The following is a 26795-nucleotide window of genomic DNA, read 5'->3' on the forward strand; positions in this document are numbered from 1 at the left end:
GTGCTCGAATCCCAGTCCCTGTAGATTTTAATGTCCCCGCAGACTGCTGGCAGCCTGCTTCCAGCTGTGGCAGGCATGATGCAGTGAATTGCTTTTCAATGTTCTTTACTCAAATAGGCAGTAATTACAAGCTTAAAGAGGTTTAGTGGTCCAGTAAACTACATAATCACCCCTGAATTAGCCTGGGCTCATCAGTTGCAGTCCAGCAACCTCAAGACTGCTGTTTGTATGCAGGCTTTATCACATAGCAACCTGAGCAGCAGGTGTGGAACAGCAAGAATCCCCCATAAACACAACTGTCTACTGGGGACAATGATCTCTAATGAGATGAGGCTACAGCATCACTGTAATTTAAGTGGGAAAATTAACGCTGGAGAATGTGCACTACTTCCAAGAGTCTCTGCTTCTTCAGAGAACAGTGGTGTTTTCCTGGCTTCTATTTTTTTCTTTTCCCTCCTTAATTCTTTTTTTTTTTTTCCCCAGATCTTTAAATGCGTCTTTCTTTTTTTTTTTTTTTTTCTGTTTTCATGAAGAACGCATTGTGGTTTTGCTTATAAGTTAAGTGGTCTTTATTCTTTTACAAGGATATGTTGTGAATATTTAATGGTGGACAGGGCATCTGTTCAAGGACTTTCCATGCCAACAGAGCAGCATTGCAAAATAGCAGCTTTATCTTTTCATTTCCTTCCTCAGTGGTAGTTTTCTTTTTTGTTTGTTTTGTTTTCAAATAGAAATGTAAACTTGATTGTAACCCCCCTCATCTTGGTGTTGAGCATTGGCATCTTGATGTGTTGGTTGCCTTGAACTCACTTTGCATGACAGCTTGGTCCCTCCATGAGAAAAGGTGTCCAAGCTCTTGGCAGGAGGCTTCCCAATTTGCTTCCCAATTGGCTGCACCTAAGGGTGCTACTACCTTGGGAAACCTGCTTAAAGCTCCTGATCCATCCAAAAGCCTGAGGTTCATATTAGGGATCTGGCTGAATTCAGCAACCCTCCATCAACCTGATCACACAGGTGTGTAGAGTAGGGGATGGAGGCACAGGGGAGTGTTTTTATCCCTCACTTACTGAGGGAGCTCCTGATGTACTGAAGACAGCCTGGGAAAAAGAGCAAAAAGCACAAATAAAAGCTTTCGGCTTAAGTCTATGGGATTACAACTGCTGGCACTGGCATTTCCCAGAGATGGTGGAGTTATTTCTGAGCCCACCTGTTTAGAAAGTCATTTGAGGTAGATAAGGACAGTGACTTATTGCTGAGACAAGGCTTCTGGTTGGGAGATATTTACCTGGGCTAATCTATCTTAGGCTGGCTCTACAAACAACAGCAGTGCTTTTACGGAGTTATCAGGTAGTCGGGATTTCCTTTGGTGTGCCAGTGATATTTTTTCTTCCTTCCCAAAAGCTGCTCACCTAGGGAAGGCTGGGGTTTGCCTTCCTGCCTTTTCGCAGCTGCCTGATAAAGATGTTGGCTTAACTGAAAAGCCGGGTTTCAAGGATGTGAATTTTAGCTCTAAGGCGGTTACAGTCAGATGAAGCATTTCCTCAGTTCCTTTGGTGTCACTTGGCTGTAGTGTTTCATAGTTTATGGCTGTGTGCTGCATTGAGGAGAATTTTGCATCTTTTGGATGCAATTTTTCTTTTAATTTCCCTGTCCCTAGTTATTTTTAGGCTGTGAAAGAAAAACAATTATTTATAAAAATAATAAAGAAAAATGGCAAAGGATGCAAAAGCGCATCACCCATGTCACATTAGCACAAATAGTCTTGATCCTAGAGTAAGAAATCCCTTCTTAAGTGTATTAAGCAAAGTTAATGTGTATGTGCAAGCTCTGTGTGTGTGTGTTTCTGTGTGCACATACATACCGGCACCAAAGGAATGTTTAACATGGGAAAAGCTCCACTCAATTACCCCGGTATGGTGTGGGAGTGTCTGCATAGACTCAGCTTGAACTGAAAACCAGTAGGAGCCAGAGTAAATTCCAAACACTGAGGTCTATCAGAGTGTCTCCAAAAGGAAATAGCAGAAGCACCATTGCTTGGACTAGCTAAAGCTCAACTGGAAAAGGCAGTGGGTAATAATATATGGTATGGAAGGAATAATATTGTAGCAGCCAGGAGATGGATTAGATGAGTTAAAAGGTTTTTCCATTTTCTGACTTCTGTAATATCCTGTGCAAGGGATGATCTGAACTTTTTTTCCTTAATGAGTGCTCACATTATGAGTAATTTGATGGGGCCACCAGAGAAGTATTGGCAGCGCATCCCAAGCCATACCATGTCTCTCCATCAGCCTTGGAAAGGATATTTATGTTAGTGAGTGCCAAAACTTGTTCACAGACAACTCTTGCAAGAAAATTATTTACAAAAGGGCAAATGGGGAAAAAGGAGAAGCTTTTTTTTTTTCCCAGCATAACTTCATTAAAAAGGATCACTGTTGTCAGTACCTCTTTTCCCTCCTTGTAAACCCCCACAAAGGAAATGTCTCCTCCACTCCTCTGCCTGCAAAACCACCCCAGCCCCCTTTAATCAGGTTGGCTGTGAACATGTTTGGATTTTTAAATTTCTGGGATATTGGCTCTGTCTTTTACACCCTGCATTTGCCTTGGGAGAGTCAGATTCTGCCTCCATTCCTCACTTTTTATTTTTTGGCAGGGTTGCCAAAGCAGCCTGCAAACCCTTTTGTAAGGGTAACGATAGGCAGTGTCTCAGAGCCCATCTCATAGGAATGGGCTGATGCAGAAGCCAAGCAGCGGCTTATTGGCCTTGCCATAGGGATACAGGTGAGTCAAAGCGATGCAGCATCTAGTCACATTGCATATTTTGATGCATTTTTGATTTTAGAAGACCGAGCTCATCTGTTGATTTTGTGTTCATAGTTTGTAGTTCAATAACTCTGGCAGCACCAGGATTTATTAACAGTAATGTTACAAAAAAGGCTTTACCGGGGGATATTAAACTATTACAATAAGTTGAGGAAATATTTTCTTTTGAAGGAGGAAAAGGCTGGCTTTGTCTGCAGCATGACCGTGTCATATGGACTATGTTTTCTTGCTGTGCTGAAAAAGCAATGAGGAGCTTGAAATGCCAAAGCCAGCTCACACTTCAACAGCATTATCAGGCTGACTCACTAGTCTCAGCCAAGGAAAAGACTGTGCAAACTTTGCACAGGCTTTTTTTCCTCCCAGCCTCAGAGATGCATTTCTAATAAAACAACTTCCTTCTCAGTGTTTAGTATTTCCTGCAATGTGCAAGCCAATCCCATGGGATAAACAGGATCAAGTTTGCAGCTTCCGAGTTGAATTTTTTTCTTCTCCTCCCTCCCTACCAGGTCACCTCAACTTGGCAATTTTTTACAGCCTTGCCTGAATATAAAGCAGGTCGCAGGGATGGTCTATAAAACCTATTCAGGCAGCCTGCAAAATAGGCAAGGGGACTCCACGCGTTCTCTTTATCGCTCCCTCTCAACATGCCGGTGGCTGATGAAGAGAGGAGGTTGCAATCTTATGACTTTATGGATAGTGATCCAACCATTTTTTGGCTGCTTTGTGAGTGCAGAAACCCCCGTTACTCTTTAGGAGGCCAGAATGTGTGAGGATCTAGGACTCAACTGCTATAAATTCAAGCTCTGTTCTTAGACTACACCATGCACTGCTTTTGTAATGCAAATGGAAGGCACAAAGTGTCCCTTTGATAATGTGCAGTCAGGAGACAAAAAAAGCATTCACTGCAACAGTAAAACTAATTCATAAAGCTGAGAGACAATAGGAAAGCATTATGGATATTAAAAAAAATAGTAATTTCTCATAGATCAACTTGATCATTAATGTAAACAGTTCAAATGCAAATCAGAAGGAGGTAGGGGAAGGGGAAAGACCCAAATGGCTGTGCTGTCACCTTAGCTAACCCTGGACAAGTTTGGGTAAAGCAAGAATTTAGAGTTCAGCATAAAGTCAGTGTGCAGTTTGTCACTGGAGCGCTGATCTTTGGGCTTTATTTTGGATACTGAGCTAGGCTGGGTTTCTCTTCGGAAACAAGAAAATCACAGTGTTGGGATTTTTTCTCTTTTTAATTTTGATGTTAGAAAACAGTTAATAAATATAGAAAACAGTAAATTAATGAACTCCTGGGGCATAAATTTTAAGGGGGTGATTTCTCTTCATCACCTACCAGAGTTTAGCTCAAGGTCATCTCACCTTGGTGCACTACACTGAGCTCTGGAGGAGGCAGAGGGCTGGAGGAAGGGGATAAAAGGGCTTCCAAAATGGTTCTCCCGGCACGGTCAGCCAAGCAACGGCACTGCCACGATAAGGGCAATGCTGGACGGTTGCCACAGCCTCCTTCTAACAGAGCATGCAACCTTTCTCTTGGGGATTGCTTCTGCTTCGGTGCTGTAGTAGAGCTGGTTGGCAGCCTGGGTGTTGAGCCGGTTCGGTGCCGTGAGGAATCAGTAATCTGGGGGGTGAGAAGGGCAGGATTATTTTCCCATTTTTCTGGCACCATTATGATGCACTGCTGTGGCAGAGGAGGAGGGGAGAGAGTGCTGTTGATGCCGGGTTACAGATAAGATAAAGTCTGTCACTGTCCTGGCATCCAGCATTTCCTGCCTGGGGTGGAAAATTTGAGGAAAGGAGTACATTTGGACAAGGTGTAGCATTAAGAGAATGCCTTGGATGCTTTCCATCTGTACCTAATGGAGACTTCACCCACCATCTGTAGTTAAAGGTGATTAAAAAAAAAAGTCTCATTGTTTCTTTTTGCTAAAAATGCTCTCAGCTGCATTAAAAAATGGGCTTTTATTAAGACTACTGCTCGCTAAATACCATTCATAAAACAGTGACAAGAAAATATGATGGAAAGTTAAATTTTTCTCTCTGTCACTTTGATTTCTTTGTTACTGCTAAAATGACTGCTCTGACTCATATTTTGCATAGTTATTTTTACCTTTTCAAATGTTCCTTAACTGTTCATATTACCCTGGGCAAATCCCCCAGGGATAATTTTCATTTGCATGCAGACTTTGATGGTGTTATTAAGCAATCACTTTCTGTACTAAGTCATTATTAAAAGTAATACCACAGAGCCTCAAAAACACATTAATGGTGCCAAACAATCCGCATTTCACTGCTAGATTTATGGAAAGGGAAAAGCACAAGGTCTCATATCATTTGGTGGATGCTGCTCTGTAGTTCTGTAGCAGCAGCAGGCTTGATCAGAAAATATCAGAGCCAAATTCAGAGCCCTTATCTGTTGTCAGCCTTATTTCTTTAAACGCCCTTTCTTGGGTCTTTTTTTGTTGTTATTTTTTAAACCTGCCTGCTTCCTACTTGTTTTTCCCCTTGGATTTGCCCTTTTCCTCTGGCCTTGGCAAGAAAGCCTGTCTGCAGTCTTCCAGTATACACAAGCTGGACTGGTTCTGGGAAGGAGGGTCAGCCTTCCCATCTGTAATCACTGTTTTATGGCTTTCACTCGAGGTGTTAATGCAGATCAAATGGAAAACAGTCCAGCATGAGCGTTACAGCTTCTCGTGCTGCCCTGCATACGGTCCCAATCGTTAATTCTGATTATAAGACCTAAAGGTAATTCTGTTTGCTCTCCTAATGCATTGCAGCTCTCCCGGTGGTCTGGTGTCTCTTTTCTCCAATTCCCATCTTGATCAATTGTTTGCAAATAATTAAGCTTTTAAGAGATAATGGTAGGAGCTAATGTACACAACAAAGTAAAGGTCTCAAGTCACTGTTTATTGAACAGTTTGCCTTGATATCCCAAAGTGATCCAGAGTGATAGGTGGACTTGTCAGCTGGAGTCACTGCAGTATTTTTAGTCATTCTTCCATATATATTTATATATTTAGTAAAATTATAGAATATCTCAAGCTGGAAGGGACCCATAGGGATCAAATCCAACTTTCTTCTCCTCACAAGACTACCTTAAACTTAGCCATTTGAGTAAGGTATGTTTTATACATATTAATACAAATATAATATAATCTACACACCCACAAATACATATATCCATACCTATGTGCATTTATTCCTTCAAACAACTGTTAAAAAGTTTTCAGAAGACACTGGTCATTCTTGCACAGGTGGAATAAAGACCAACAGCAACAGTTTTGATTGAATTTCCTCTTTCTTCATAAAATGGTAGTTCTCAGGGTTTCCCCCTTTCTCTCTGTTGCAATGTGATGTCTGCCTTTGCCTGTAGCACAGGCCTTCCAAGCCCTGTGGGTGGGAATGCAGCAAGGCTTTGAATGTTTTAATAGCAACCTAGCCTGTGGCACGCTGATTCTTTGTCAAGTCATTCCTATTATTTTATTTTATTTTTAGTCTACAAAGGAATAACTTGTATGATCCACAGAAAGCTTATATAATAAGGTTGCTTAGTGTTTAAGATTACTTGAAACCACACCGAATCATAGTTAAAAAGCCTGCAACATCGTGACCCTTTAGCTAAGAGGGATTAGCTGTGTGAAATCACAGGCTGTCATGTGATTATGGCAATTACAGATTTATCATGAAATTAAAAGTTTATGCAGTACTAGGATACGAAAAAAAAAATCAGATGACCTTAGACATACCACGATTTGAGGAATTTGTAGTTTGGGACTTTTAAAGCAATTATTTTTACAGTGACAATATTATTCTGATGGCTAATTTTATCCAGTCTTGTCTATTTAAAAAAAAATGTCCAGAACAATTGAAAATTGCTTAATGGAGACAGAGTTCTCAATTCCAATAGCTAGAGGCCGTCTAGTAATTATTGCTTGCTGCATGAAATTAGATACAGTTTGTTCAATTACTTAAAATTAGATCACATGTAAGGTGGCAAAGCAAAATAAGAAAAAAAAGACTAATTCTGTCCTCGCTTGATAGCAAAGTAATGAAATGAGAAGTAAGCTGTAAAGATGAAAATGTTACAAATCATGTCTGTAGTGTATGGGGTTTTTTGTTGAAGGGAAGCAAACTGTTGTGTTCAGATAGATGGACATAAGTATGACAGTTGTGGATGAATGTGTGTAGAAGGCAGGTCAAATACATGCTAGATTTTTGCACGTGTAAAATGCAAATTACCCATAAAAAAGAAGTCAAATCCCCTTCCCTCTGTTTTTCACTTTACAATTCTGGAGCTGTTTCATGTACACACAGAAAGTACAAGGGATGGTTTACAGGTATGCAGGTCATCTCTGGGCTTCCTGTCAAGAAAACAGTGTTTTTAAAAGAACTGAAAATTCCTCAACATTTTTGGGTGAAAAAGAGATAAGAAGTCTCTTATGAAGCTGGTGGCCATGGTGATGGGCTTTGAAATAGATGTAGTAAGTTAAGAGAAGTTGCTGGAGTTACAACAAAAATCCCTATTTGATAATGTGAGGTGATACTTGCATGTAACATAGCCATGAGAAGTCAGACTATGCTGTTTACAAGAATATATAAAATCTGCTAAATAGCTATAATACCAATAAGATTGTGGAATTTTATGAGGTTTTAAATTCTTATGGTTTACAAGGTTTCAGTTTATGCCTCATGTAATATTACAGTGAAGAATGCATCCAGAGAATAAGGGAATATTTAGGGGGGAAAAAAAGGATGAATGTGTAACAGCAAATACTTTGTGACAATCAACTGCTAAATGGTGTTGGGATAGGACTAACCAGTTATATCAAATGGTCTTTATTGAAATGCTATTAAGCACCTTGCACCAGTCCAGGTCTGAATCAGATATGTACTGAGACTTGGGCATCCAGGTTAGGAGCCCAACCAGATCCTCAAAACAGGACTTTTCCTTGAAACTGTTACATTTGCAGTATTTGGCCATTTCCTTTTGGGGCAGTGGCATTTTTGCATAGATGGGAAGGACAGAAATGATATTTCTACATTTCAGACTTGGTTGTGGTTTTTGCTGTTGATTTATTAAGCAATCTGTATTCATGCAGAAGCAAATTTTCTCAGAAAGCAAATCAAGTTCTCACAAGAAACTTATGATTGAATTATAACATTATCTTCAATTAAAGGAGTATTTCTTTTCTGTCTCTTAGGATTACCACAGCACAGCTATGTTAATGTCAGGCAAAAATGTGCTGATTGTTGACCTTGCGTTGGCCTGTGTTCAAAACACAGGCATTTGTTTATGTTCGGGATTCTGATCTTATTTGCAAATTATTTTGAGGCACTGGCAAGTTTTGCCTTCACTATCTCAGAAAACATCAGTGTGTTTTAGTTTTACAGAGAAGTGCTTTATCACATTCTTTGTTGTTCTTTTAAAAACAGAAAAAAAAATAGATTATTTGACTCTAATCGGTCATTTGAGACAAGTACAAAAAATTTTCAGCTAATGCAACAAATATCCTTCTCAAGTATCAAGGTACTGTCAGTATCCTAAGCAGTTATTTCTCCACTTCACTAATCTTTATAATTGGCTTGTCTTTTAGTGCCATTAATTAGGTGATGTAGTAGCCCATTAATAATTATAAAAGAGTGACACACCTCAGCATTTTCACCTTTCAATAATAGATGTCACGCTTCTGTTTTGGGTTGGATTGGGTGGGAGTTTGGTTTTTTTTTTAATTTAAAATAAAAAGTAGGCCAAAAAAGCACATTGTTTTAAATGTTTGTATTTATTTTGGTGTCTTATAGCACCCTTACCCTTCAGAAGAGCAGAAAAAGCAGTTGGCACAAGACACAGGGCTCACTATACTTCAAGTGAACAATTGGTAAGTAATTTTCCTTAGTGTTTCTATATTGCCACTGGCAACCTCTGGCTATTCCTTTGTGGTTTTGGGGACACACCTTGCCCTTGTTGTTCCCCTCCCCAACATTTTATTGATACAAAAGGGGTATAACCAGGTGAGTGGTTTCATGTGTAGAAAGTATGAGGTTTGCCACTGTATTCTATTCTCTCATCATTTGGGCAGATCTCAGTGTATTCACATTTGATACCAGTCCTCTTTCTGGCTGAGGATGCCTGTTCTTCAACAGGAAGGTACATCCATTGCAGAACATTGGTCTTAGAAGAGGTTCAGATGTTGGGGGCAAAAAAGGGCCAAATGGCCCCATTTCTGCTGAGCATGTTGTTATTTGGGGCTGCTGTCATGCTTTTTATAGTGTTGTTAGAGGGGTTTTTCTTTTGACTGACATCTTTGTATCTCTTTATCAGTTTGTTTTAAAAATCCAGTTTATGAATGAACTTTGAGGACAATCTGGTTCTTTGCTGCTCAAGTATAGTGTGGAGCAATTTTATTTATTTGTTCCAGCTAAGGGTTGGTGGAGCCCCTGCTCTGTTAATAGTAGTGATTCATTTGAAGGAAGTCAGGATCTGTGCTGTTTCTGCAGCTGCTAACTGTTCGGGGTGTGGTGAAGGTAACCAGTGAAAATTACTCGTGATTTAACTATCGTACAGCAGCAAACCTCTTTAAAAAAATGTTTGATTTATTACCCTTTATTTATTTATTACCCTGCATCAAAATGTGGGTTCCTCCCACTATCCTGGAACAAGTGTCATATTTGAAGTGTATTGCAATCTAATACCTTGTAAAACTAAGTGTATCTAATTAATTGTCCTAATATTTTTAGATTAGTGTTTATGATGGGAAACCTTATCCTCTTTGAAGTAATACCCAGAAAATGGCCAAGGCAAACAGCAAGCCTGCTGGGGAAAAGGGAGGGAGGAATGCCAGTTTGCAGACAAAAGTTGGTTTTTTTTTTCCCCGTTCAATAAGTGTCAGAGATTAATATTACTGAAGCTCTGATTACATGGCCTAATCCATTTTAGTGAATAAATTTGGTCTTGATGTCCATTGCACCTACATTAACAAACCCTCCTCTCTTAGAGAGAGTAGGAGCCTATGGGAGAGATTTCAGATATATTAAACCCCATTACAGAAAATGTAATTTCTGTCAATATAATCCCATGTATTCTTCAATTTAGTACTTTAGAGATAACAAGCTACTTACAATATATTTGCCTTTGGAGGATTAATTTACAAAGTGCACTATCTGGGAGACACAGGCGGGCTCACATAAGCATAGCTTGTAAGGGTTATCAATTTCTGTGACCCCACAGCAGCCCTGGGAGATCAATTTTTTGAAGCCCTTTAAGATGCTGAAAAAAGGAAAATACCAAATACTTAGTGTATGTGAAGTACGCTTCCAACATGCTTACTTTAAAATGGAGGATTAAAAGGCACAAAACATAAAATTTACGTGTCATAAGGTAGTGTAACCCACTGTATTTTGGCTCAGCCGGAAAAAATTAGCGTTTGCTTCAACTTTACATCCTCCAGCCTTCATCCAGGTGCTACCCTAATTTATATGGTGGTCCTTCGGTTTAACGATGGGTGCTTTGGCCCACTAAGAAGCTGCGTGTATTCATCAGGGTCTTGTTTAACAATGGGGTGGAGTAAGGGTGTGTTGCTCCTGCAGGGTCTGGGAGCACAGGACATGGAGCATGGACAAATGTGCCAGTTTGGGATGGTCCATCAAAAGAAATTTTTCAAGATGATGAACATAGGATGAGTTCAGCTAAAGTTGGTGGAATTTCTCCAGAGTGACTTTCAGTAGGTTTTCTTTCAGTTTTCTTTCCAGGGTGTTTTTCAGTACCCATCTCACCTCGAATATGAGGAGTTTTTACTTTGGCTTTGTGTCAGGTGTGTTCTTAAAAGTTCCTTATGTGCAAGGAAAAAAAAAAAAAGGAGGTCAAAATACATTATAACTGAAGTCTTGTGGATGTAGGGCAGGCTTCCTCTGCTTGAGCTAGTTTAGTGATTCTGCTGTGGTGTTACAATTGTATAAATTATTGAGACAATTCCCCTTCTCTCCCCAGAGGCACAAGGATTTAACACTATAGAGGCAGTGAGACTTTCTTAAATCACAGGTGGTGGGCAGAGATGCCAAAATATGGCAATTCAGCCCTGGCTTTTTGTAATGCATGCTAAGGAACAAGGAGACTGTGAAGCTGTTGCTGAGTGTGCAGGTTGCACGGGGAATACCCAGCCATGAGGTGACCAATGAGCTACTCATCCCCTCCCAAATCCTGAGGGCAACCTTCTCAAACCTTTTGCTGGATCTCTTTTCTTCTAAGGCAATGTGCAGAAGAAACTCTTCGTACCTAAATGTTTTGCTGCAGGGAAGAGCTAACATATAATTTCTGGTTAGTTTTGCCTTTCTTAAGCAGGCTCATAAGTCATTCAGCCACAACTCACAAAAAAAAATTTGCCTTCCTCCTTAGATTCTTCCAAACTTGTTAACACACATGTACATTTTTGTATTAATGATGAGTCATTGTAAATCACTGTTGCAGAGATTAAATAAAATGCTGAAGGGCAGGCTGGGTGCAGATCAGTCATAAATTATTGGCAGCAACACAGCGTGTGGGAATACATGAAATGTGCATGAAAAACATAAACTCATGTCTGGTAGCATGGTCGTTAGCCCAGACTGGGAATTCTGGATTTTCTGGCTGGATTTAGGAGTTTGCCACAGACCAGTCAGTGAAGAGAGCGTTTGTTTTCTGCAGATTGAAAGCATTTAAACAATTTTTTTGGTCATATTTTGAATGCCTTTTCAGTATGTGCTGGTTGCATACTTCAGTTCTCTGCTCTAACAAAAAAAATGTGGATTTTCACATATGGACTGCCCTGGTGTTGGGGCTCCCCAGGCTCATGCGCATAACTCCTATTGATGGTGGAGGAGTCGCAGGAATGGGGTGGTGATGTGAGATGTGCCAGAAAATATATCCATGGACGCTCACATGCCTTTAAAAATACCACAGTCCCTTTACCATAACCCTTTTCCTGGGGTAGTTTTATTTTTCTTGAAGTAAAGAAATAATCCACACAAAGGATTTTTCCCTTGTTTTTTTCCCCCCCATGACACCTTCGCCTGTGAATCACCAGCATTGCCTTCTAGGACCATCTTTTTGCCTCAGTTGGATGTTTCTGTTGTGGGAAGAGGGAGCCCTTACCCTGTTGCAAAATAAAAATAAATCTGTGGAAGGTATGAAGATAGCAGAGTTCAAATGCCGTTAGTCTAAATGAACCATTCAGGTCTCTGTGCTATCAGTTGTTTGACCCCATGGCAGTTTAGAGTTCCAGGCTCGGTAACACGAACTAGAAGGGGCACTTGTGTGATGCCTATGTGGACGTGGTAGAGACCTGACCAGGTACAGGTTAATAAGGTGCTTTTCCCGGGTGATAAAAACAATGAATTGAAATATCCAGGAGGTGTGATCCAATCACTTCTTACCTCAGCTGAGAGCCAGTCAGGCTATATTGAACAATCTATACAGTTTTCTTGTTTACTACATTCCAAATGAATCCCTTCCCATTAAGAACTAATGGTAAATAATTACTGGTAGTAGTCTATGAAGAAGAGAGAGCAATTCTAATCAAGGGCTGTGTTAGGTGTCAGACACTTGTTTATGTTTTAGAAAGGTCTTGGTGCACACAGATAGATGTTTGTATACTTGTAGAACAATGTGCCTATATAACCTCCTTACATGTGTATGTCTGTATGTGACTGTCTCTCTAAATAGTGTTGCATCCAACTGCATTAAAACGATCCTTAAAAAAAAAAATTGAGAATTAAAATCCTTAAAGCTCCAGCCTTTATTAGGTGTTTCCATTCTGCTTTTTTCAAAATGCCCTTGTGCTATCTGGGGCACAGCCTAGACAATGCTGGAGCAGCTAGTCAATATTTTATCTTGCCCTCATTCTTCCGTGCTTCGTTTGTTGAGCTGTATTCAAACCATGCTTGAAGATAGAATTAATAATTACTGCTGGGCTTTCCTGTGGCACTTACTGCTGTAATACCCAAGTCCTTCCCTGACCTCCATGTGCTTATATATGCATACAAGGTTGTGGGTCTGCATGGTATTTTTGCAATTCCCCTGCAAAGAGAAAGAAAAGTGTTGTCCTGGTTCACAGGAGAAGAAGTGAGGCTCAGAGAGGTCCAGGTCCAGCACAGTCATAAGTTTTGGGTTGGTCTGGGACTTTGAGGTGACTCAAAATTACAGCAATTTATTTGCATGTAGAGTCCAACGATCATTGAAACTTCCTATTTCGTGGAAACTCCAAGTTTTGAGTGCCTTGGTGTCTTACATTGCCAATGTCCACTGTTGGGAATGGAGGAGAGATGTGAGAAATCAGTAACTTACGGTGAAAGGTTTGGGTTCAATGACTTACTCAGTAGCTCTCAAGAAGTCCAAGGAAGCAGCAGAGCTGAATCTTCTTCTCCAGTGTAGCATTTGGCTGTAGGAACCAGGACTGGCTTGCTTTTCTTCCTGCCTTAGTCATTCAACTTTGTCAAAGTTTATTTCCTGTAGAAATAGACTTTTTTATTTTATAATGCCCTGGCTTGTTCTTTTAACAGACATAATTGTCATTGGGATGCTTGAGGCATTGAGCCATATCGAAAATGGTAGCATGAGCTGGTAACTGAACTGTAAGGAAGTGCATTAAAGACTAGGGTGCAAGAAACTCTAGTAATACAGTGTCCTAAGTCCTGAGTTCTTGATTTTATGGTCTTGGCTTCTTTAAATGTGAGTTTTGTATATAATTTCCTAGGCTTGAAAAAAACCTCCAAAGAAATCCCAACCAAACATATTGGAAAAAAATTATCAAATAATGTAATGAAAGAATTTCCCTAATCTTACTCTTGGAGTCAGATGAAATGGATTTTACTGAAACTTTGTAAGAAAGACATTTCAAAAGGGCTCCAAGACCAGCCCCAAGATGAGTGTGGAAAATCAGAGATGGACTTGGGATAGGAAGACCTGAGCACCTTCCTGTATGTAGCGCTGCCAGCTCAGGGCATAGACACACAGAAATAATTTATTACTCTTTTAGTCCCCTCACAACTTTCCTCCAGCAGGAAATTTCCTTCTGCCTCCATTTCTTTGCTTGTGGGTAAGACTAGTGGTAGAGCTTTGCTGCAGTAGTTGCATGGGGCAGGGGAAGAAGCGCTTTGCCATGGCATGGGCAGGCAGGGTGGCATGGTGGGGACAGGAGGATTCTGCACTTCTCACAGGGGAGTGCTCCCCAGAACCCAGTGATGAATGGGGAGCACCACTGTGAAGGGTGTCCTTTCCATCTGCTCGTCCTGGCTTGCAGATGGTGGGGTTACGGATGGAGCAGATGGGGGAATGCAGATTGGGAGATGCAGATGGAGAGGTGCAGATGGGACCAGATGCAGATGGGGCAGATGCAGAAAGCCCCTGCCTGCCCCTCCACAAAGGGACAGGGGAAAGAGGAATGGCTGCACAACTCTCCACCTTTTGGGAAAGAGTCCCAGGCCCCTCTTTTCCCACTGTGGTTTTTATATCATAGCATGCCAGGTGTTTGGTGCATCTGAAGCACACCCAAACACCCCCAGATCCAACTGATCATGTTGTTTGGTGTTTCTCACGTGTTTAGCCCCATTCCAGCCCCCTGGAGGGGATGGAACAGCTCCTTCCTGAGGCTGGGCATTTAGCGTAGACATCATCTTTGCTCAATTCCTTCATGGAGGGTGATATTCACCCTGAGCAAAAGGCCAGCACATGACCAGTGCACCACTTTAGTCCCACTTAAGCACTATTTTTAGAGTGTAAGTGGGGGAGGAGGCCAGCAGGGAGGGAGCATAGCAAAAGCAGGTGCTGGTAGTATATGCAGCGTTGGATTTTCACCCCTACTGCCTACCAAATTGTGGACTACAATAAATAGGGAAGATGCTTGGTTTGCTGAGCACATCACACGCAGGGGTTTTTAGTCCTTGGAGAATAAAATATCTGCTTATTTTCAGATGTATCTATTACTGCTTTTGTTGCAGTAAACAGATTAAATGAGAAAAGGTCAAGATGCAATTTGAATCTGTGTAAGAACATAACAAATACTTTTCTCAGTAATCAGATATAGTAAATACAAGTACTTATTTACTTGTAAATGTTAAAACATTCAGAAATTATCCTCTCAACTTCAGCAATACGAACTTAACCATCAGATTTTGGAGACAATTTACTTTTCTTCTCTGTGTGATTTAAGAATATGTATACAGTTTTTATTTAAACACTGTTGTGTTAATGAGAATACATGCAAAAGCAGGAAAAATTGGAATAAGAAAGAATATATGTTTTGTGTGTAACAAATACATTTTGTTTGATATTCCAGAGAATAAGACAGTAGGTGTTTAGTGTATGAAAATCATCCCCCTCCAAGAAAACGCCCACAAAACACCAAGAAAACTATTTTTAAAAGTATCTTGCTAGGTGAATTGTTACATTGTTTGAGCACTTCAGAATGTGTGCGGTAAATTAGCTGTTCTAAACGTACCATGTGCCGGATTTTTCAAGCAGATTTTTACATTTATGTTTTCACTAAGTCTTAGCTAATTGTTATGCCTTTCACCTTGAATGCCAATTGTAATAATAATATTACATCTGTAGTCTATTTCTCTGTTCTTAAATTACAGCAATCAGGAATACTCACTAGGTAAAATCCTGTATAGTTACTCATAAGAAAATATTGAAATCAGATGAAAAAATGTTTAGCTTGCATATTGCCTTAGACAGCCCTGGAGAGCTGCCAGGCAGTCAAGGTATTATTAGAAAAGCTGAGCAAATAGCTTACAGGGGGAAGAGCTGTGAATGTAGAGCCATCAGGTACTGTCGGATCACCGGATTTTAGGCTGGAATTTCCTTTTTTAGTTCAGTAAAGCCATTTAAAAGTACAGCACAGTGGTTCAAATGTGGGATTTGGGTTTGTTGAATGGGTTTAAGGAGTAGTGATACAGTTTTTGGCACAGCACATGGGTGTTTTCCAAAGGGTTCAGGTGCTCAGAGGAGGTGAGTAAAGAGTTTACTTGGGGAAATGCTCCCCTTGGCCTCCAGGACTTCAGGTGGAGGAGAAGATGGAGACCTAATAGACCCTGGGTTTCTTGTGCAGTCCAGCCTTGTCAGTCTCCACAGCCCCCAAACTGCCCCAAAACAAGGGTCATCCCATTCAGGAACACCAAGGAAAGATGTTTCTAACCATTGCTCTGACAGCCCCTGGGTTCTGACAGCCCCTGGGTTCAGACTGGGAAAAACGAGCAAAGGAAATACCATTTATTTCAAAAGCAAATGTGGAATCATTTTGCCCAAGCTAAAAGACTAATTAGTGACACCCTGAGCACTTGGCAAAAAAAGAAACCCAAAACTTGGTATTATTTTAGTCACATAGATGCTTTTTTGAGAGGAAGTAAGGTTGGTTCCCGCTGCAGAGCATTGCACAGTGTGAACAGAGTTTACCTGCCAGTAGTCCTGACTAGCAAAAGGTTAATGTGCAACCAAGAAAAAACCTCTTTTCCCTCTTCTGGAGTGGTCTTGTACTCAAGAAACTTTTTTTTAGTTGGTGCATTAATGGTCTGTAATGAATGCGATGTCAGGTGCCAGGGAAATAAAATGTAATAGCACCATGCAAGCATTTGCCACTTGCTCTTTTCTCCTCTCCTGCTCTAGCTTTGCTCTGCAGGATCAGGGTAGGGGTCAGAATGCTTTGCTTGATACTTCCTTTTTAAAAATATTGAGATTCAGGTGTGCACCATCTCAAAACTAGAGTTTGGCTTTAAAAAAGTGCCTGTTCAGGACACTATTGTATTGTGGAAATGCTGCGCTGGAAGCAAGGGGAGAGCTTTGCATTGTCTCTGTACATACAGTTCTCAGGCCTTGGTTTCTTTTTAGTGCAAGAGATATCCTTGGTATATATTAAAAAAAAAAAAAAATTACATGCCCTCAATATATGAAAAGAAAAAAAAGACAAAAGGGGAGAGTAATGGCTTGTCATTGCTTTGCAAGTCAGGCTTTGGTCTACTTTTGTCATAGCTATCTGAAGTGTGTTTACATATAGTTTGCCTTTCTGGTATTTTGTGCTTGCACAGACCTGATCTCCACCTATTTTGTGTCAACAGTTGCTGAGATTGGTGTAGAGTGATTAACCGTCACGAACTGTAACACCAACACATGGAGAAAGGTGCCCTCAGAGACCCTCTCTCACTCTTAAATCAGATGCTTGCTCCGGGCTGCACCTGCATAAAACAAACTGCCTGGTTCAAAACTCAGCCTGAAATAGTAAAAATGGGGCAAATGTTGCCTTTTTCTTGGTTAAATCAATTTTCTCTTCTCAAAAGTGAGACACAGACAGAGGGGCAGGGTGAGGACGTGCTTTCGAGGGTGTGTGTTTTGTCCTGCCTGCCCTGGAATGATTTCGGTGTATGTGATGCATGGCTGGCTACACCAGCATTAGCACCAAGCAGGATTCTGCCTTTTCTTTGACTTTTCAAAAACAAAAGAAATGGCAGCAGATGCTGAAAAAATATTGCTTCCACAGTTGTTCAATGAAATCTAGGTCATGTAACAGTTTCATGGGTTATTTTTTTTTTCCCTTGCCCAGGCACTGTAGTCCTTGTGTCTTTTTTGGCTAAGGATAAAACTCGATACTAATAGCTTCTTTTAAATTCAGATTTATCCCAGAGATGTCTGACTTCCCACCTGGGTTATAAAGGTGGTTTGTACCATCTGAGGGCTGATCCCTAAGCTTTCTCTGTCCCCTGGTCTCACAAATTCTTTTAATCTTCAACATTCCTCTGACTTCCCTGTGTGTCTTTTGTTGATGTTGTTTTCTGAATGTGTCTTTTCTTCTGCCCTGAATATGATGCTGTCAGTAGTAGGATTATAAGCAAAATGAATCACTTCACTTAATGGGAAATTATGTTTAGATAAAGTAGATTACAAAGTAGGCTATTAGTAGTGGTTGGAAAACAATGTTTTGAAGTGGGATGTCTTGGGGCATGGAGAGTTTGTTCAGAAGTGTGGGGTTGTTTTTCAGGTTGGCCGTGACTCAGAGTTGTCTCTTTTGTGGTTTCTGGGGAGAGAAAAAAAAAAAGGAAAAAAGAATTCAAACCAGTTTTTCAGGTGCCCACATCACACAAAATGCATCAATGTGCCTGTATTTGTTGTCTTGATTGTGGTGGGGAAGACACAACCGCAGGAATAAAGCTTCCCTCAACACCCCAAACCAGTGTCTTGGGGTATAGACCAGAATGATGTCAAAGCCTATTTCATGTGCAAAACACAGGTCCCATGCAGAACTTCAGTATATTTTCTCTTTGGGGGCTCTGAGAGTGTTTTCTCCCAAAGACACCAGTCGATGGTTTTGGTTTGGCCACCCTGGGCTTGCTTCGCCTTTTTTGCCGTCTGAGGGAGCTGGTGTGGGGTGACTGGGTGTGGAGTTACTCCATACTCCTTCATTGCCTTTTGGAGATGAGGAGGATGAAGGGATTCATCCAGGAGTATAGGCAGGTCATTTCTCACACCCTTCAGTGAATGGGAACATATTTGAACCAGCAGCCAGATGTGGGAGCAGCCTCTCTTCTTTTGCTTGGGCTGGAGGACAAGGCACAACTTCCAACTCCCATGTTGTATGTGGGGTGGGGCAGAAGGGAACAGAGAAGCTGTTTGGACAAGGCTCACAATTTGATGTATGGAAGCTCAGAGATCATGCAGGCACTTCTCACAAGCTCTACATTCCCCTAAAAAAGAGGTTATGCTGAGTAGATCGAGGACATTAAATTGCTGAAATAGGGAGGAGTGTTTTCAGAGAAATAGCCAGTATTTTGCTATCAGCTCTCACCCATTCCCAGCTTAATCCCTGCCATCAAATGGGGCTTGGGTTGTTGGTTTGACATGATCTGCTGAAGAAAAGCTGCTGGGTTGCACTGCTGGCATGTACCAGATCAGGACCCAAATTACTGAGTCCGGAGAAACTCTCCTGAAGGATCAGATGGGAAGTTGATGTTCAAGCCCTTCTCAGAGCTGTGAGAAAACACTCAGCTGGGAGATGTGCATCTCAGCCTGGGCTGCTCTCAAAGCTCTCAAAGAGCCTGCCCACCCTCTATTACAAGTGTTTTTGTGGGAGGCAAGATTTTGTCTGCTAGCGTGTTGTATTCCCAACCATGGTGCTTGTGGGGGCCAGTGCTGTCCCAGGCAGGAGCTAGAGCAGCCTTAGTGCTGCTCTACTACATGAATCCTTGCCATATTCCTTAAAGGCTAATTGTGGCACATGGAGATCAGCAAAGTACAGCTGCGCTGGGATTTAGGAGCAGGGAAGAGACAGGAGGTCAGCTCCGCTGGCGCTTTGCCATGTAAAGATTTCCCCTTACATCATCTGGCTGCTGAGGGCGAGTTTACATCTGCTTTGCACCCAGAGGGAATTGTGGTGTCAGGGAAGGAGGTTGCTGGGAGTTCTCCCCAGTGCAGCCAAGACCTGCAACACTGCTCTGACTCCCTGGCATCGTCAGGGAGATGCCTGGATCAGAATTTTCACTGGAAGTGTTCCATGTTGGCTAAGATTTTCTAAGGGGAGTATGTGGATGGGAGGGAAGGAGGAGAAGAAGGAGAGCATATCAGAAAGGCCAACAGCAGCTCACCTGTGATGTAGAAGAGCACAGGAGATGGGCAGAGCAGGGAGGCATATCTCCAGGGACCCCTTCCCCGGGCACAATGGCTCTTCACTCCTCCCCAGCAAAATTTTCATTCAGAACCTGCCAAATAAATAGAAATGGGGTTTAGCTCCATCCTTTTGGGGAACAGGCAAAATTTTGCAAGACTGGAATTGGCTGCTACCCAGCTTTCTTCTAGAAAGACTCATCAAGCAGCCACAGCCATGAGCCCTGGGGAGAGATGGAGCATTTGGGCCAGGAGCTTGTGGGTCCCAGCTCAATAGAAAGCCACCAACCATCCCTTCTGTGTCCAGAGGACAGGCCACCACCAGGCTCACTGCTACCCCAAGGCAGTCACCATGCCTGCATTTTGTCCCATGGGGCTGGTACTGGTAGGACAAAGGGGGTGGCTTTAAATTGACAAAGGGTAGGGTTAGATTAGATATTAGGGAGAAATTCTTCCCTGTGAGGGTGGTGAGGCACTGTAACAGTTGCCCAGAGAAGCAATGCCCCATCCCTGGAAGTGTTCAAGGCCAGCTTAGATGGGGCTTGGAGCAACCTGGTCTAGTGAAAGGTGTCCCTGCCCATGGCAGGGGAGTTTAGAACTAGATGGAAGGTTCTCCAAAGAACCTTCCAACTCAAACCATTCTAGGATTCTATGATCCTCTCATGAGCTGGTGCTCCCCAAAATACAGTCTTTTTATTTGGAGGCAGGATGTGTCTAGCAGTGATTTGAGAAGTATGATATGGAGCAAGAGGGGAAGGCTCCCAAGCTTAAGGGCTAGGGAGAAGAGGAGGTGGCCAAAGGTAGAGCTGGTGCGTGCTGGGCCAGCCAAAATGTAGTGCATAGCCAGCTCTCTTACAAGGAGCACATACCTGATCTCATCTCTCTGCTTTCTATTTTTGCCGTCGATATGCTCTCTGCATTAGCAGACTTGGCTTGGGGAGAGATTCGATAGCACTCTCCTGCTTGAAAGCAACTTTTCTGAATGCACAACATGAATCCATTGGTGGGGTCACATAGTAATGCTTGAAGTCAGAAGCTATTTTTAAAACTAAATTGCAGAACCACACATGGCTTTCATTAGTGCTTTACATCAAATTTGTCAGCTAATTAGTGGTTTTTCATCACTAGTTTTTGCATAGTATTTTATTTAATTCACTCTCCAATATTGTCTTGTGACACCCCTCAACCACCAGTGCAGTCCCTGGCACTGGTGCTGTGCCAGCAGAGGAGGGAGGAAGAAGAGAACTTGCAGGGGACCTTTCTGATGCTCCTGATGGATGGGCCCTCTGCATTTGGAGTGTATTCCAATGTTACGTGTCTGGAGTGGGTGGTTAGCAGCCCTTGTACTCTCTTCCCTCCCTACCTCCATTTAGTGTTGTAAATGATGTATTGCAGTCCTGAACTGTCTTTGGTTTAGAGGAGGAGGAGAAACCAAGAAAAGTTGCCAAACATGATTTCATGAGGTTTGACTTTAAATTGAACGAAGTTTCTTGAGTGTCTTGGATTTTTTTTTCTTTACAAATAAAGGGAGTACAGAGAGCATGGATTGCTAATGACTGGTAGTTACGGGTCATTAAGCTCACTAACTGACTTCAGGATCAGAACTTTCTAATAACAGCAGTAAGCACTCTTTTAACATTTATTTCTCATTTTAGGGATGGGGAGATGTGATTACCATTTGAAAGTCTGCAGTTATTTTTTCTGTTCATAATTACAGAGGCAGCTTGCTATTTTCAAGGCTGTTTTTAAAACATTTGAAAGTATTCGGTGAAATAATTTCTGTGTTGGTATGTTTTTTTTCTTTTCTTTAACTGACTCTTAAAAATCTCTGGAAAACAAACACAGAGAAAAAAATGAAAATATGTTAAAATAAGGAATAAAGCAGTTACTGAAGTGTAATAATCTTGGTTTATAGCACACTTTCCATTTAAATTGGTTTTATTAGAGATAAACCTGTTAAGCGTTGAGGAATTAAGTGCTGAATAGAGAATGTTGTTTTGCTGCTGTATAAATGAAGGATCCCACAGAGTGCAACTGGTTTTACAAGTAAATTATTTGCCAGTTTGAAGTGCTATGTTTACTTCGGGATCTGTTATAAAAATTATGATTTGTTTGTTGTCAAGAGGGATACTGGTTTTTTTCGGAGGGGTATGAGAGGTTTTAGCACTGGGGTTTGTAGGTAATGTGGGCTTTCTCATTCTCCTTACGCCTGGTTTGCTAGGAGGAGCTCAAGGAGAAAATGAGGCAGAGAGATTTTCAGGAATTTCTTGGCTCTGCTAGTGAGACACAGATTTCTGGCATGCAGCGCTTTGGGACAATATTGAGAGGGAGCAGCCTGTGACTCCGAGTAGCAGAAGTCAGTAATGGTGCGAAATTCTCCTCATTTTGGAGGGCTGGGGGCAGAGAAAAATTCAGTAGACCGCAAAGTCTCAGCATCTCCTTTCAGACAGCTGGTCCTGGAAAATTTCATTCAAAGACTGCAAATTGGAAGTCCCCACAATCGCTCTGTCGATTCTTGAGCAAAGGTGACTTTGGAAATTCGTGACAGCAGAGGAAGGTCTTGTTTTATTCACTCAACAGAAGTGAAATACAAGGGGAAGGGAGAAAGAACAGATCTGTGCGGAAAATGTCACTCGGGCTGTAACCTGAGCCTTAGCGAGCTGTGCCTTTTGGAGGGTTTGGTGACCCTCTGAAACTTCTTGCTCTCTGGCTGCTATTATTGTAGCCAATTTCCAGCTAAAATAAGTCTTTTGTCATCACCAGCCATGCAGCCTCTTGCTGAGAAGAAACAAAACTTGTGCGTGGCAGCAAGGGCGGCCAAGCTGAAGGTCAGAGTGCAGAGGCAGATTGCTGCATCCCCAGGGCTGGGGCTGGAGCTTACCCGTGGGACCAGCGATGCACCAACCAGGGAGTCTGCCCGTGACCTCTGGAGACAGACCTCAGGCGAGAAGCCTAAGAGAAAATATCCTAGTAAAATGCAAATGGGAGAAAAGAGGGTTTCCTCCTCCTCTTTAGGGTTATGCAGGTGGAATTGCTGGGTTTTTCTTGCTTTTTGGGACACGGCAGAAAGTGCAATCCCATGTGTCTGAAAAGAACAAGGAAAAGCTAACTTGAAAAAAATAGAAAATACTTCAAACTTCTGTGTTTGCCCAACTGTTCAAATGTTTTCTCCATGCCAGATCCTTCCCCTTACAAGATAAAAAAGGAGGAAGGAAAAAAAAACCACCCAGCCCAAGGCATCACTTTGCTGAGTGCAACTTGTACACTGAGGGATATTATGTTGTTGTGCCATTATTGATCCTACTCTTTTGAGGCAAAAAACTCAAACCAAAAATCCCTTCCTCATCAGAGCAAAGGTACCACAACACAGAGCACCGGTGTGGGGAAAAATACTTTATGCAAGCCTTTGAGCCCTATTGGGTCTTTACTCACGTGAGTAAGGTTATACATCTGTCTTAAGTTTTATGCTAAATTGTATTTTGATAATACTCCATTTCATTAGCAGTTAGTATGCAATATCTTTTTTAGGTCCTGATTACTCTGAATTTTTAAAGACTGGAGTGATATAGACTTTCTTTCTCTTAAGATAGGTGAATATGAGCATTTGGAAAAAGGGGAAGGGAGATTTTTCCTGTTAGCTTTTCTGTTCCATCATTTTTGCTGATGTTCAAATCAGCTTGGCACTTTGCAAATTCAAAGAGTGATCAAAAGATCCTGGCCCTTCTCTCAAAGAAAAAAACTGAGAATATGAAGAAATTAACCACATGCCCGTATATTTCTGCAGCAACAGTTAATTCGCAGTTTTGCTTGCAAAGAGTTCTCAAATGTGATTTATAAACATCACAGCACTGCATTGTGCTGTCTCAAGGCAAGCTACATTAATTGTTTTAATCTGATAGGTTCTTACAAATTCCAGGTTTGGGATGCAGGAAGAAACTTGAAAGTGAATACTTTCTTCTTTTTTTTTCTTTTTTTTTTTTTTAAATGCATAGTGGTTTGGAGTCTACTATAATGCAAAGTAAAGCGTTGTGTTACAAAGGCAGGGAGGATGGGACAGAAGGTTAAAGGGCATCCTGGAAACAAACAGCTGGACCAGTTTATTTAAACAGATACAAGGATGGGGAGCTGACCTCTGTTTGACTTCTAGTGGGAGGAGCGAGAATGTCATTTTATTACTTTGCCCAGAAGGAAAATGTTCTTGTGTCTGAATTCCCCCCAAAGACATCCAAACATTGAGCTGTTTGGCAGAATTGCTACTTATAGAAAATACTTACACGAATGCGTAGGAAGAAGATAACTGTTAAGTACCTATGTGTAAAATGTTCTTAAAGCAGATAGCCCAAATGATAGCATGGGGCAAACAGGTGAGATTATGTTTTACCATAGGCACATCTTGTGGGTAATTACTGGTAAACTCTAGATATATAGTTTATTCTAGTATATTAGTATATAAACAATACTATATATAGTACAGCTTATTATTTTGAGACCCCCACCCCCCTCTTAAAAGTGCTTGTAGTTTGGAGGAGAAGGAAGAAAAAGTTGTGAAGTTGAGGTTGTTACATGCCTAATGTTGCTCAGCACTTATCTGGGGTAAAAGTTATTTTGGTGACCAGTCACTCTCACACTACTCCTTTCCTCCTGCCACACTACCAGGTCCTAGCAGTGGGGCAGAAGGATGGAGTAAACACAGCAAAAGCCTTACCAGACTCACAAAAAGAAATTGCTGAGGCACTAGGGTTTTGTGGTGTTGTTTTACTTCGAAGAGTTACTGTGAAAATTGCTTTCTGCAAATGCAAATTACAGATATTAAACAATTTTCTAATTGGTCATGGAGCTAAGGCAGCTAATGGGGAAAAAAAGCAGGGTTTTTTTTAATTGCTTATTTCACATGGTGTTTGTGCTACACCTGTGCTTATAATGAGAAAGGAGAATTAGTCTAACCTTCTGCTCACAAGATTCTAATTTTCATGGTTTGTACAAGATAATGATAAACTGATTTGCAACACTGTTTGCTGGAGTCGAGAGGGGGTGTTTATTGGAAATGTGTAGAAAAATTGATCCAATACTGTTGCTGACAAAACATGACCTAGTTCAGGTGTAAGGTTTCCAGACTGGCACCCGGGTTTGGTGCCTTTGAGCCCGTTTCCTCAAGACAGGTTTGATAAAGACTCAACATCTTGATTAATTTTTGCAGGAGTTTGGGTAATGGGTGTCAGTGGGGAATGGGAGATAGGAGGAGTCTGAAGTCACTGTGCTGGTCTTTGATGAGGGCAAAAGAAACAGCATGGGGCAGTGGTTTGCTATTCTTCTTCCCTCTGGTGTAGGCGAATGGGTGGGCAGAGCTGATTCCCATGGAAAGATCCTGGTGGCTTTATCTCTGTGGTAGGAGAGCTCCTGCTAAGCCACCCCAAGCAGAGGCAATGAAAACAAGCGTCAAGTACTCCTTTGTGGACTTTCCTATCCCATTTTAAAAGTGTACTGTGGTTTAGCCCACACTCACACTTCTTCCTTTACTAGTAAATGGTGCGGCATACATATTTTTATTATTCTTTTTCTCTCTTATGAAGAGTGCAAAGTCTGGTTTTGCGGCTTTGCCGTGACTAAGTCTCAATGGAGATTTTTTCCAAATGGATTTTAAGTAAACTTTCTGCTGAGTGAAACCTCAAGAGAGATTCTTCAAATGGTCGTCATTCAGACAGGTTCCCAGCCATGGTTTCCAGCCTCCTGATTTCATCACCATGGGGAGACCAGGGTACTTGTGATCTCTCTCCTTCTTCTGTTTTGTTCCAAATTATTTTGAATATTTCCAAATAAGCATTGCAGGACTAACTAAGGCGAAGAGCTACAGAAACACCAAGAGTGGGGCTGCAGATAGCTATTTTTAAAAATGACTCTACCTCCTTTTTTTTATTGTTTCCAAAGATCTTCTTTTCATTGTTTGGGGGGGAATTTTCAGTAGTCCAGTAATTACAGTTTAACAAGATGTTTGCTGTAAATGGTCAGGCCTAGCTGGAGAAAACAGGATTATAAATTCAATTACTGTAAAGCTATGACCTCGCCTTGACCCCCTCAGACTTTGCATAAAGAGAGGGAGGGGGGAGAAAGCCCACCAAGAAATGACTAGGAGGAATGCATGGCTCTGAAGTCCCCAGCAGTGTGACTTAGCGGTGATAAAAGTCCAGACGTTCCCTCATTTGATGGGGTTCTGCCATCACAGTTCATTATCTTAATAGTGGGCATTAAAAGGGAATTAGGTTTGCAAGAGGTAGGGGCAGGTTTTGATAAAGAAAAAAATTGGAAAAAGAAGTTAGAGGACATAAGGCAGAAATGACACTAATGAGGGGGGAGGTAGCAGATGCCCTCACGAGCATCTCACCAGCTTCACACGTTTTTGTTTTTTTGGTGCCCCATTCTGTATTGAGAAGAGCGTTGCTGGCATTGTTTCCTGAAAACTCAGCTAATTCCCCCATGAAAAGATGAAATGGAAGTGTCCGACTGTGCTAAAAAGCAGGCAAACATAAATCAGCTTGGAAACCCCAAGCTCGTGCTCTCAAAGGTCATCAGGGTTAGAGGTTTAGCAGTATTTGCATCCCCGTGCAGCCTGATGGAGAGCGCCACAGTAGGGCAAGAGGGCTTGGGGATGGGTGGAAGACATCCCTTCCCTAACCATTTGCTTTTCTCTGTTTTCTTGCAGGTTTATTAATGCTAGAAGAAGGATAGTTCAGCCCATGATAGACCAGTCCAATCGAGCAGGCAAGTCCCCAATAGTAGCTGTATTCAAGTCACACAGGCGAAAACAATCCTCAAGCCATTCACCAGGAGGTCCAGTACCTGGTAAATAAATGAGAAATGAATGCTGGGAGTGACAGACAATTAAAATACAACCAGCTTTCTTTCGTTATGACTGATCATTTTGGAAAAAAATACATTGAAAATTCAAAAAGGGAAACTAAAATGATCCACTCCGTGACCAGACTTTCTGTACATTATCCCAATTATTCTTGTATTTTTTCAGTAGTTGTTTGCAGTTTTCCTTCCCGGCTCTTTCTGCTCCTGTGACCACTCCCTGGTGCATGGCTTGGTGTGGAATTGCTGTAAACTTTATTACCTGTCAAAAGGGCAAAGGGGTCAGAATCACTTGTGGGACTCAGTAAAGTTCAAAGACATTCAATGAGGTAGAGCTTTATGTGCTTTAATAACCCAAGCCAGCTTACTTCTGAAGCTGGTTTTTAATGTACAGTGAAAACCTCCAGTTCAGGTAGTGGTGCTTGTACAGGCTCCTTTTGTCCCTCAGCTCTTCTTTTGGGATTGCTGAGAATTTGCTGTTTACTTTGGGGGTATTTAT

At 41.6% G+C, this 26795-nt stretch overlaps 1 protein-coding gene across 5 annotated transcripts in view; it reads left to right on the forward strand.

The window, feature by feature from the left end:
- MEIS1 (Meis homeobox 1) overlaps positions 1-26795 on the forward strand; it is a 108031-nt gene that overhangs the window by 76135 nt on the left and 5101 nt on the right. For all 5 annotated transcript variants that reach the window (XM_048296111.1, XM_048296112.1, XM_048296114.1 and 2 more), the window contains exons 9-10: positions 8629-8705; positions 26145-26203. In XM_048296111.1, coding sequence (XP_048152068.1) covers positions 8629-8705; positions 26145-26203 — 136 coding nt within the window. The remainder of the gene's footprint in view (positions 1-8628; positions 8706-26144; positions 26204-26795) is intronic.

This window comes from Corvus hawaiiensis, chromosome 3, assembly GCF_020740725.1.
Source record: "Corvus hawaiiensis isolate bCorHaw1 chromosome 3, bCorHaw1.pri.cur, whole genome shotgun sequence".
NCBI lineage: Eukaryota > Metazoa > Chordata > Aves > Passeriformes > Corvidae > Corvus > Corvus hawaiiensis.